This window comes from Vespula pensylvanica, chromosome 25 (assembly GCF_014466175.1).
Source record: "Vespula pensylvanica isolate Volc-1 chromosome 25, ASM1446617v1, whole genome shotgun sequence".
NCBI classification, from domain to species: Eukaryota; Metazoa; Arthropoda; class Insecta; order Hymenoptera; family Vespidae; genus Vespula; species Vespula pensylvanica.
The window spans coordinates 1,679,866-1,693,718 of NC_057709.1; the positions used below are offsets into that span (position 1 = coordinate 1,679,866).

Genomic DNA, 13,853 nt, shown 5'->3' on the forward strand with positions numbered 1-13,853 from the left:
GAGAGAGAGAGAGAGAGAGAGAGAGAGAGAGAGAGAGAGAGAGATAAAGAGAGCTTTTCCTCGAAAGCTAATTTTCAAGTCGCAAACATGAACGCGTACCGTTCATTATCCTTCTCTCTGTTTCTCTCGAATATTTAATAAATTTCTGTTTGGTCATGAATTAAAAGTTCGAAGTCGGTATATGTTTCTTTGAAAAATGATGACATATATTCAGCTTGGAGATAGAAGGAAAAATTTTTAATGACACACCGTAAATACGAAACTTTTCAACGACGACGAAGACGATGACGACGAAGAGGACGTTTTCATTACTAGAGGCAGTTCGGTTTAGCGTATTTTTAAAACTTTTCAAACGTAAAACTTTCTCCGAAGGTATAACTTGGAATTTTTTTTTCTATTTCTATCTTCTACTTCTTCTTCTTCTTTTTCTTTTTCTTTTTCTTTTTCTTTTTTCTTTTTCCTTTCATTTTTTTTTTTTGTAATCGCAACTACGAACACGTCGAGCAGGAGCGAAAAGAAAATAAAAAAAAAAGAACGGTGATATAGTCGAGTTTATGGTAGGTATCGTGTATGTATAATCCTAGAAGATAATAAAGTTCGATGGTGAATCGTGTTATTTAATCGTAATATTGTGTTTGGTTTAAACTTGAACGAAAGAAATAAGGGAAGATAAAAGAAAAAGAAAAGAAAGGGAGGTAATCCGAATTCGAAACGAACGAAAAAAGATTTTAAATGGTAATATAATAATACGCTATGTTTATAAAATATATATATATATGTATGTATAGTAATTATATATTACTAGTATATAAAAAATTATTTATTATTACTTATTTATATTTACTAATACTTAGTATAAATAAAAACTATAAGGACAACGGTGTATCCTGTTGTGTGATCATTTTTGCTTGGTTGCTTGGTTTAAAATGGATCGAAAAGAAGAAAAGAAAAAATAAAAAAAAATAAATGAAAATATATAGTAATAAAATATAATAATATATATTAATAATATAATATGTGTTAATATATATATATAAAATATATAATATATTAATAATATTATATAATATTATATAATAGTATATATTAATAATATATCAAATATGATATATTGTATATATATATATATAGTAATAAATAAAAAAATATAAAAAACAAATTTTGAACAAGCAAAAATATTCGAAATGAAAAAAGTTCAAGACGGCCAAAAAACGAAAAGGTTTCTCAATTTCATTCTTTTTTTTCACTTCCTTCCTTATTTTCTTTTTTCTTTTTCTTTCTTTTTTTTTAAATATCTTTCAATCAATAAATATTTTTGTTTTGAACAGTTTTTCGTTTTCTCTTTTTTCTTTTCTTTTTCTTTAATATAACTCATCCAAAAAATTGTTTTCTTTAATACATCATATCTTTTTTATTTTTTTTAATCCTTTTTTTTTAAATTGATACGTACAACCAAGGGTAAAATCAATCGAAAGAAAATTTTCAAAAGAATAACAATAGTGTAGTTCCAACGATTATTTATTACAATATTATTTATTTATCTTCATTAGAGACACCTTTTTTCCTTTTCAATATATTTTTGTTACACTGAAATAAAAGTAAATGGACGATTTGATCGTATAATTCAGTGAAATTATATAATATATATATATATATATATATATATATATATATATATTATATATACATATTTACATACATATTCATTAATGTGCATTTTCCTCTGTTTATCTACATTTTGCCAAAGATTATCTTTCTTTTTCTTACGTCATACGATAGTACGTAACATTGATAAATAGGCCATCGAAGTTTTTACAATCTGTATAAAAAAAAATATATACATATATACATATGTATCTTTTATTATATTTATATAATTATTATCATATATATATATATATTTATATTATTTTATATACATATAATATATAAAGAAATTAGATAAATATTAAATATGAGAATTTATCTAATAATATATATATATATATATTATAAATATATATATATATATATTATAAAATAAAAAATATATTATATTATTATAATAAAATATATACATATATACGTATGTAACAAACATACACCAGTGAAACCATATAATGAAAATGTATAAAATTTGCCAGCGGTCAAGCTGAGATACGATTGCGAACAAATTATGCAAATTAACAACGAAGTTTTGCAATTTCGTGGCATTTCTTCCCAATTACAGTGATAATACGTCTCGGCTAATTGCTTGCTCTGTAAAAAAACAAAAAATATATTAAAATTAAAACACAAAATAAATTTATATTCATTATTTACAAATTATTTATTTTCATAATTTTATAATTATAATATATATATATATTCTTTACATGAACTTTTAAATTATTTATTTCATATATAAAAATAATTTATGTAATTCATTTAATATGATAGTGTTTTACTTTAAACAACGTTCTGAAATATTACCATTTACTGTTGAATTTAATAAACAAATGTTATAAATAAAAGATTTTAAGAGATAAGTATAATATTTGCTGCTTCTCTTTCATAGATGATGCAGTTAAAATTTTTTTTTAATTTCCATCTAATTATAAGTCGCCGAGTTACTATGAAATTTAATAAACTGTGTAATTAATATAATAATTAATATGAAAATATTTATTTTAATTAATCGATCAAACGATTAATTTTAACAATTGACGATTTTAATAATAATTTTTTAATAATAATTTTTTTAGTGTAAATTATTTTTTAATAATAAATCCTTTTTTATTTCATTCACACGTACACACATACACACACATACATAAATAAAAAATTAATATTTAATTCAAGATTATTAAATTATGAATTATTATTGATAAATGTATTAATTTCTTTGTAATTAAATTAATATCAAAATTATATTATATTTTTGTTAGATGTTAAAGATGAGTGTTTAATCTTTATCATTGTTTATAACAAAATGTTTATTAAACTTACCTCTTGCATTAAATATTCTCCTATAAAACAATACTCGAATATCAATAAAAATACTACTGCTGCGTAAGACGCGAACGTGCACATGACAACAAATTCAGATTTATTATCTTTGCTCTGTAAAAAATTAATTTATGATTACATTATTTTTACATACATACACATAAACATAGACACATATATTTTATAAGTTAATTATAAATCAACTACTAGTTGAATATCTAACTTGTTAGGATATATATAAAATATATTTTATATATATGTTTTTATATGTATTTTTATATATATTTATATAAATTATTTACATATATATGTAATTATATATTTCTTTATATACATATAAAAAAGGTTTCATGATTTCATGTATCATAATATTTAAATATTTAATCATTCATTATCATCAATTATCATCATAAATATTAATTATTCCAAAGAAATCAGAAATTCGTGGCTACGATCTTTCGATAAATGACGAATTGAGTTTAGAAAGTCAATTTTCTTCTTTCAAGTCGATTTTCATTCTAAATAGTCCGCTCTGTTCACTTTCTCCTTCGTTTATTTTTTTATTTTCTTTTTTATTCTTTGTATTCCACGTATACCCCATAGCACCTGCAATTATCTTATCTACTTGCGTTAATCGATTTGAAGTTTGTCGAGTCAACAGAATGAGAAATTAAATTCCGTTTCTTCTTCTTTTTCTTCTTCTTTTATTCTTCTTTTTTCTACTTTTTTTTTTATTTCTTTTTTTTTCTTCTTCTTTTACGTGCAACACGCTACGCGAATTTAATTTTCTTTTGCACTTTTCTTTCTTTCTTTTTTTTCCCTTTTTCTTTCCTTTTTCTTTTTTTTATCGATCTTTTCTTTTCATTCTCTCCGATTCGTGCGAGACGAAAAAGTAGGAAGAGAAATATTGCAGGAGCATTACAAAAGATTTTAATAATAATTTTTTAATAATAATTTTTTTAGTATAAATTATTTTTTAATAATAAATTCTTTTCTATTTCATTCACACACATACACACACACACACACACACACATAAATAAAAAATTAATATTTAATTCAAGATTATTAAATTATGAATTATTATCGATAAAATAACTAATTTCTTTGTAATTAAATTAATGTCAAAATTGTATTATATTTTTGTTAATTGTTTAAAACGAGTGTTTAATCTTCATCAATGTTTATAACAAAATGTTGATTAAACTTACCTCTTGCATTAAATATTCTCCTATAAAACAATACTCGAATATCAAATTTTACAAGAGCAATATAAAAAAAGAAAAAGACAAAAAAAAATAATTCATGTGATTCGATCGTTTTCTTTTTTGTTCTCCCATTTTTTTTATAGTAAATTTCAACGTTTATCTCAAATACGGTTTTTTTCCCCGCGTCGAACTCTTTTTGTTGATTCTTTTTTTATTTTGTTTTGCTTTTTTTTTTTTTAATTTACAACGAAGACGATACACACTAGGTATTATTATTGTTTTACTTTTTCTTCTTTCGTTCTTTCAATTCTTTGTCATTGTTACGCTCAATTTGTTTTTTATCATTTGCATGGACATACTGTACACGAGATTAAAAACAAAGTGAGATGAAATTTTTATAATACTATCGTTTAGATTAAATATTCGTAATAAAGAAATGTAACATTTACTATTAAATTAATTTTATTTTTTCGATCGAATACCCTATCTATTTTTTATTTCTTTATTTTTTTATCTTTTTTTAATGTGACATTTACAATTCTTTATTGTATTCTTTTTTTTCTTTTTAATATATATATATATTTTTAATTTTTATTTATTTATATAAACGTTCGAAGTACGGATAAATATGGCATTGATGATTAAATTAAAAAAAAAAAAAAATGAATTATTCTAAAAATAAATATTATTAAAAAAATTCTATTTTTGTAAAGTATATATAATTATAAAAAACAATTTGGATTGTTAAAGTTCGATGATTTTCTTTTTTTATTAATAACTGATTGAAATATCTAATTAATTGATAAACATCTATTGAACTACTAATAATTATTCTTAATACACTTTTTTTTGTTCTCTTTCTATTATAATATTCTATAATAAAATAATAATATAATTCCCCTATTATTTATTAATATACTTTTTCGATATATACACTTTTTTTTTTATTTTTTACAAAGATTTAAAGACATTCTCACAGTTCTTGATTTATAATCAACTTGTACATTTTTTATTTTTCTTTAATTTTATTTTTTCTTATTTATTTTTATTTCTTTTAATTTGCTCTTCTTTATGTATACGTACCACGAGAGTAACGTAGGATGACAGACCCAATCTTATGCTATTTTGTACGAGATCTAGAAGTATTACAATGTTGAAAATTTTTTCTATAGATTGCACCATCCTACGAATTGTAATGTTAAAGTTAGAAAAAAAAATCAATGTAAAATTTTTAACGAAAGATTTTTGATTAAATATCTTTGACAAACATTTTTTTGAAAGATCTTTTTTTTATAAAAGAATAATAGTGGAATTTATCGAAAGTTTTTTCTTTAATAAAAGATGTTTAATAATAAAAACATGTTTTTAAGATCACAAACTTTTTATGATATTTTTGATCCACAACGATCTCTGTTTAAAGTTCTCTAATGAAAATATTTTAATAAGAAAAATATATTAAATGAAAGATTTCGGAGAACAAATTTTAAATAAAAGAAGAAAAATTTTTAATACAAAATTTTTGATAAAGAAGACTTATTGAATGAAAGACTTTTAATATAAGTATTATATAAATAAAAAAATATAATATTTTATAATTTAAAAAGGATATAAAATATATAATAATTTATTATAAATTTATATACGTATATGTCTATATTATAATAAATATAACATACTATAATATACTATATTCTATATATCATTATATATATATATATATATATATATATATTAGTGTATATAATATAATTGCATATTATATTAAATATAATACATATATATATATACACATATATATATATACATATACAGAAATATATATATATATGTTATATTTATTTTATAATAATATTAATATAATAATAATATATATATTAATATAAATACATACACATACTCACATATAACAATTATATTAAAATAGACTTCAATTACTTGATGCTCATTAAATAAACATACATTTTGTGTGTGTATGTGTATCTATATATACATATATATATATACATACATATATATATATAATTTATTTTTTATTTTAATTATATTAATTTTATATATATATATGTATATATATGTATGTATGTATATTGTTATTAATAATATTCCTATAACAATACGCACACACATCCAACACCCACATATATATAAAACAGTAATAATTAAACTTATATCAATTGTTTACTACTCACCAAATAAGTTGTATATGCGATCGAACATGGCGGCGAATCGCGTCATTCAATTGATCTATCGGTTTCATTTCAAACATACGAACACGATGTCTCATTATTGATAATTTACCACAAATGTGAAGAACTAAGGTCAGTATAACGCACGTTGTTATTGTGTGACAAAATCCACAATATAGATACGGCAGTTGAAATATATATAAAAGTGTATACGTATGAACGTTTGTGATATGATACAATTTTACTCCTTTGAATGGTAAAGGAAATATATCCATATTGTTGGTAGTATTTTTTGTTGCAGCAGCAGCAGCAAGATTGATCGCTTAAACATAATTTATTAAACAAATTTTATAATAAATTTTGATAATACGAAATGAACAATTCTGTTTTTTGTGGTCTTATTTCTTTTTCTTTTTCTTTTTTCTTTTCTTTTCATTTTTTTTATTTTTTTCTTTTTTTCTTTTAATCGTAGGGAATATATACGATACGGGTACAAATGTTATCGAATAGACGGTGATGAAAAAAAGAAGATTAAAGCAATAACGATAAAAAAAATATGGCTGTTCGAAAATCACGAAATTTGTTCCTTGATAAACGTAGAACGATAAAAAGTTAAAGAAAAGATAAGAAAAGAAATATAAATAATCTCTTTTGTAATTTTTAATACACTTAAGTTTCTTTTTTTTCTAAACGTTTCAATCGAATTTGTAAAAGGAAAGAAACAAAAATATAATAATATGCTTTTGAAGCACGGCATATATAATATTATAATTTTCTTTTTTATTTGAACGTGATTATTTCATTCAAGGTCATCTTGAGCTTAAATAAGAATCATTTGAATTTAATTTTTTTTTATGAACTATCATAATGTAATTATATATATATATATATTTAATATAATATATATAATATTTAGATGTATAAATAATAAAATAAATATTTAAGAATATTAATATTATTATTATAATTTGAAAATATACTATATGTAATTATTGTTCTTAAAAATATCTATACTGATTCAAAAACAAAATTATATATATATATATCAATATAACAGAAATATTATTAAAAAGAATTAAATATATTATTAATTAATACTTATTAAATATATAGAATATATTAATAAGTATTTAGAATTGAATACTTATTAATAAATACTAATAATAATAATTAATTATTAATTATTAAAAATGTATATTACAAAAATATTTATATTTAAATATTTCATTTTATTGAATTATAATATTGAAAATTAAATATTCATATATTTATTTATATATAAATTTAAAAATATATATATATACCCGTAGGATGTAGTAACGAATGAAGAAGATTTGGCAATGGTTTAAGATACATCGCCGTTATAGTGAACAACGAAGTTGTCGATGCGATTTTTGACAATGTATTCGATATGTGATTGTAGTGGTAATAAAGTGAACGTTCTTCTTTATTTTCGAAATATCCACCATCATTGCCGATTTCATTCTTTATAGTGACGATCAGTTTTACCAATGTTGGATGAAAACGAATAATTATTATCATTAATAACGACAAACTCGATACTAAAGTTTCCAAAAGATTCTCAACCATAAGATGAAGGTCACCTATCACTTTATACAAATCGATATATGCTAATGTGATTTGTATTGAACAATAAACGATATATATTGCAAATTTAATGTAACTTTTTCTGAATGGCCAAACACCACCTATCGCGAAGTATCTCTCGTGAAGTAGAAAAACATCCACGATCTCGATCGGTTTGATCTACAAAAAATTAAAAATAAAATTAAAAAAAAAAAAAATAAGGAAAAGAATTAGAGGAATATCTTCTTTTTATTGAGTCTTCGATATTTCTTCAAATAGAACAAAAAAGAAAGAATAGAAAAAAACAGGTTTTTTTTACCGATATCTTGATATATATATATATATATATATATATATATATTGTTAAAATTTTATTTTATTTTTTTCCTCAAGAGAATTTTACGAAGTTATTGTTTACATTTTTATTATTATTATTATTATTATTATATATTATATTTATATTAGTTATTCTTCTTCTTCTACTATTATAATGATTTATTATATTATAATGATGATTTAATTATTATTAATAATATTAATATATATATAATATATAATAATGATTATTAAATATAATTATTATTATATTCACAAATCACTTTGATTAATATTTACGCAAAAAGAAAAGAAACAAAATAAGAAAGATGAATTTATTGTTTCAATAAAATAAATAAATAAATAAATAAATAAAAATAAAGAAAGAGAGAGAGAGAGAGAGAGAGAGAGAGAGAGAGAGAGAGAGAGAGAGCGAGAAAATAATTAAACGATCACCAATATTTTTCGTTAACTTTCTTGTTAATGATTTATCCTATTTTCTTTTTTTTTCTTTGTTTATTTTTTAAATATATTATTTGTTTTTTTCTTTGTTATTTTCGAAACAACGACAGCTCCGATATTATATATTCCAGCTTACTTTCTTCATGACGAATTGTCTTCGAACGAGAGCCACGTTCGAACTGACGTTTCATTCTCTCTCTCTCTCTCTCTCTCTCTCTCTCTCTCTCTTTCTTTCTTTCTCTCTCTCTCTCACTCACTCATCTCAAAGGAACCATAAATTTGTGGCTTCGACCTTTCGATAAATAACGAATTGAGTTTAGAAAGTCAATTTTCTTTTTTTAAGTCAATTTTCATTTTAAATGCCCCGCCCCGCCCACTGTCTCCATAGTTCCTTCTTTTATCTTTTTTTTTTATTCTTTATATTCCACGTATACCCCCATACACGTGCAATTATCTTATCTACTCGCACAATACGATATTTTTTTTATAATATAAGTTTGTCGAGTCAACAGAACGAAAAATTAAATTCTCAGTTTCTTCTTCTTCTTCTTCTACTTCTTCTCCTTTTTTTATTCTCCTTTTTTTTCTACTTTTTTTAATCTTTTTTTTTTCTTCTTCTTTTACGTACTACACGCTACGCGAATTTAATTTTCTTTTGTACTTTTTTTTCTTTCTTTTTCTTTTTATTTTCTTTATCGACCGTATCTTCTCATTCTCTTCGATTCGTACGAGACAACAAAATAGGAAGAGAAATATTGCAGGAGCATTACAAGAGATATTGCAAGAGAAATATTAAAAAAAAAAAAGGGAAAAAAGTAATGAAATTATAGGGATGTCATTCATCCCTTTTCTTTTTATTTCTCCCTTTTTTTTAAGTTAAATTTCAACGTTTATCTCAAATACGTTTTTCTTTCTGCGTTGAACTATTTTTTTTATTCTTTTTTTATTTTGTTTTGCTTTTCTTTTTTTAATTTTTAATGGAGACGATACACACCGGGTATTATTATTGCTTTTCTTTTCCTTTAAATTTTTTTTCGCTGCCACACTCAGTTCGCTTTTTATCGTTCGCATAGAGACACAGTATACAAGATTACGAGATTGAAAACAAGGTAAGATAAAATTTTTATAACATCGTTTACATTAATGATAGTCTTTTTTCTTTTCGAATCAAAAATTTCAAATAAAGAAACGTGACTTTGTCTATTAATTTAATTTAATTTTTTGATTGGATATCGTATCTATGTTATATTTTTTTATTTTGTTATTTTTTTATGTAACGTCTAAAATTCTTTATTATACTTCTTTTCCATTTTTTTTCTAGTATACTTTTTTGTTATTTTTTTACATAAACTTTCGAAGTATGGATAAATACGCCATTGATATCTTCATAACCTAAAAACGTACGAAAACGTATGAATAAAGGATAATAATAATAATTCAGAGGATTATATGAAAAAAAAAAAAATAAAAAAAAAATATATATATATATGAAAATGTCAAAAAAAAAAACAAGAAAAAAAGAGGTAAAACAAAACGAGAAAAAAAATTAACTTTTACTCACATCTGTAATGTAGTCGACTACACGGGAAGAATTTGTTGACTGTGAGTTGCATTTGTTGCATTTGATCGAATCATGCATATGTGCATTCATTTAATCTCCTCTTGTGATATGTTGTACCATTCGTACTAATATGGATAAAATGATTCAGCTAAAGATATACTCTGTAAAATACGTATTTATTAGTTTATAATCATAATTATGAATTATTTTTGACGTAGAAGGGAGACTGAACGCCATGACAGAACAAACAGGATTATAAAAAGAAAGGAAAAAAGAAGAAAAAAATTGCTCCTGAAGTCCTAAAATCCTGAAATTTTGATATATGAGATTAAATGTTTCGACATATTCCATATATAAAATTTATAAATTTTTGTGAATTTAATGAGTATAATGTGTGTACGAGGGTAAGTAAATATATAGGTAAGTAAATATATATATTAATTTGTATATATGAAAAAAATGTTATAAAAACTAATATAAAAGGATTATAATAAAAAAATAATTACAAATAAATATAATAAACAAATTAATAAATAAATAAAATAAATGTACTTTATATAAATGCAATAAAGTAATAATAAGCATATAAAACAAATATAGTAAATATTATATATATATATATATAATATATAGTAATATGTATAATATATTTATATAATATTCTATTTGTATATAATTGTTAATATTTCCCTTTTATTTATTTTATACATATACGCACACATATATATATAATATGTATATGTAATATGTAGATAATATTAATAGAAGGTAAATTATTGAATATTAAATATGTTAAAAAAGAATAAAAAATAATAATAACAATGTATATTGAATGTAATAATATATATATATATATATATATATATATATATATATATATAAATATTAAATATAATCAATTAATCATCAAATATAATCAATAATAATTATTAAATATATATCAATTTATATTACTATATAAATTATATACTTATGTGTATATATATATATATATATATATATATATATATATACATATATATATCATATTTGAAATATTGTTATTATATATTTTTTCATCGCGAATTATTCTTTTCGTTTCGTATTCTCTATTTCTCATTTTTTTTTTTCTTAATTCATTCTAAATCAAACAAAAGTAGTCATTGGACAAAATACACTATTATCCTCTTACTTTTTATTTATTATATTATAAGTATACCATATTATTATTTCCATTTAGAATTTTCTTTTTTCTTCGTATCGACTTGTAATTATCTTTCTTTTCTTTTTCCCTTCTCTTTCGTCAAATTTGAACATAAACACAATAACGATTACGCGACACAATCACAATTCACAATATACCATAGTTTCCATAAACCGATCACTTCACTTTTTCTTTTCGCTTTTGAACTTTCCCTTTTCGCTCAAAACGTGGTCTTCCATGCAATCGCGAAAAAAGAAGATAAAGAAGAAAAAAAAGGTGAAATGAAAGAAAAATTGTAAGTTATACCGCGAAGAAAGTTTTATACGTTTAAAAAGTTTAAAATTCAGGATACCTGACTTTAGTGATGAAACGTCATCGTCCTCTTCGTTGTTATCGTTGAAAAGTTTCGTACGGTGTGCCATTAAAACTTTTTCCTTCTTCTTCACCACATATATCATCATTATTTTTCAAAGAAACATTGACTTCAAACTTTTAACTCATAAGCGAACAGAATTATAAAATATTCGAAGGAAAGACAAAGAGAAGTATAATGGATGGTACGCATTTAAGTTAAATTTATGTTGTGACTTGAAAATAAGCTTTCGAAGAAAAGCTCTATTTTTCTATCTCTTTCTCTCTCTCTCTCTCTTTCTCTTCGATTACTTGATAACGATCGATAACTATTCGAAAGAGAACCTATGCAATTATTATCGTCAGTCACAAGCAATCCTCCTACGAAGGAACAATAAACAGAGTTATGAAAGTAAGATATAAAAATTTGATCTTTTCTCTTCTCTTTCTTCTTTTTTTGCTTTCTATTCTCATTTTAAATAGAAGAGCAATTAGACAAGGAGATATTTTTTTTTCTTTATCTATTTCTTTTTGGCTTTTTCTTTCTCTTAATTAATTAATTCGATAGTAAATGATTGAAAATTGATTTTGATAAGTTGTTTGTATTTTTCTTTTTTCTCTTCTTTTTTTTTTGGTCTTATTCTTTAGGTTTGTTTAAAAAAAAGAAAATAATAAATAAAAAGAATGTTACTTAGTTACCGACGGAGTTCGCGCAGTAAATTCTTTTTTCTAGGTTATTCTTTTTTTTAATTTGTTGATATTTTTTATTTCATTACTATTCTCGTATTCTACTTCTATTGTCATGTTCTATTTTTTTTTTCATTTTCTTTGTTCTTTTCTCGCTGTCATAGTTATCATTATTTCTATCCATATTCGTGGATATAAAAAATTTTTTTTCATTAATTTTTCAAAATATGTATGTAGATTTTTCTTAAATCAATTTTTAAAAAAAATATTTCTTGTAATAGTTAAGAAAAAAAATTTGAAAAAAAAATAGAAAAAGCTTTTACTTGAGTAAATTTAGTTACATCATATTTATAATATTAATAAGTTACACCATATTTAAATTTCATTTGTTTTTCTTATTTAATTTCAATTTAAAATTAATATATTATCTTATATTATCTAATTTGACCTTTTTTCATATTTTATAAAAATAATTCTATTAAACCATAATAAACAATTCGCACGAAATTGAAAACAAAACAAAATGTTTCACAAATGTTTATAAAATCGTTAACTTCACAAATGTTTCATAAAATCGTTCAACAGGAATTTTAATGGAATCTGTTTGACAATTCAATTAATTTTTTAAAACAAAAAATTTGTTTTACTAATCAGACATCATTTTATAAAAAATAAAATAATTTCTTATTTCATTAACAATTCTCGAACATTTAAAAACATTTTCAAATTTTCCTTAAATTATTCTATTTAAATTTGATTCGATTCAATTCGTATTAAAAATAATTCAGTTTAAAAATAGTTTTTAATATAATAGTCTACTATTGAATGGACGCCATTTTGAAAATTTCCAATATACAACGTTTTCTCGTTTATTATCATTATATTTTATTCCTAAGTTAGTATAACTTTTCTTTTTTATCTTAATTTTTTTTTAGTTGTTATTACGTGCGCCGTTTCAATAGTAATTAAAATTTGCTGTTAAATACAATAAATAACTCATGTATTAGTATGTTGAAACGTGTAAATGTACTAGTAGTAATTTATTATTTTAAAAAATAAATTATATATTAATAATATGTATAATAATGAAAATGTAATTAATAAATTTGTAAAGAAAATTTGCAATTTTAAACTGCAATAATAAATTTACCATTCGAATAGTAAACTATAATAAACTGTAATTAATGTTTGTAGTTCATTGTATGTCTATAAATAATAACGGAAGAGAAGATGTCTAGAAGTAAAATTTTTAAGAGTAAAATTTCAGCAAAATTTGGTAATCGCAATTTTTGATAGTAACTTCATCGGTAATAAAATTTCACGTTTTATGTGAAATTTACAAGCAA

General features: G+C 21.8%; 1 protein-coding gene across 1 annotated transcript; it reads right to left on the minus strand.

The window, feature by feature from the left end:
• Window positions 1–1,738: 1,738 nt before the first annotated feature.
• On the minus strand, window positions 1,739–8,870 carry LOC122637208 (odorant receptor 13a-like). Its single transcript, XM_043829211.1, has 7 exons — window positions 8,862–8,870; window positions 7,666–8,128; window positions 6,365–6,683; window positions 5,259–5,358; window positions 2,968–3,081; window positions 2,083–2,238; window positions 1,739–1,819 (listed from the first exon to the last, which is right to left on the minus strand). The coding sequence occupies exons 1-7, from the start codon at window positions 8,868–8,870 to the stop codon at window positions 1,769–1,771; spliced, it is 1,212 nt and encodes a 403-aa protein (XP_043685146.1). The 3' UTR covers window positions 1,739–1,768.
• Window positions 8,871–13,853: the final 4,983 nt, after the last annotated feature.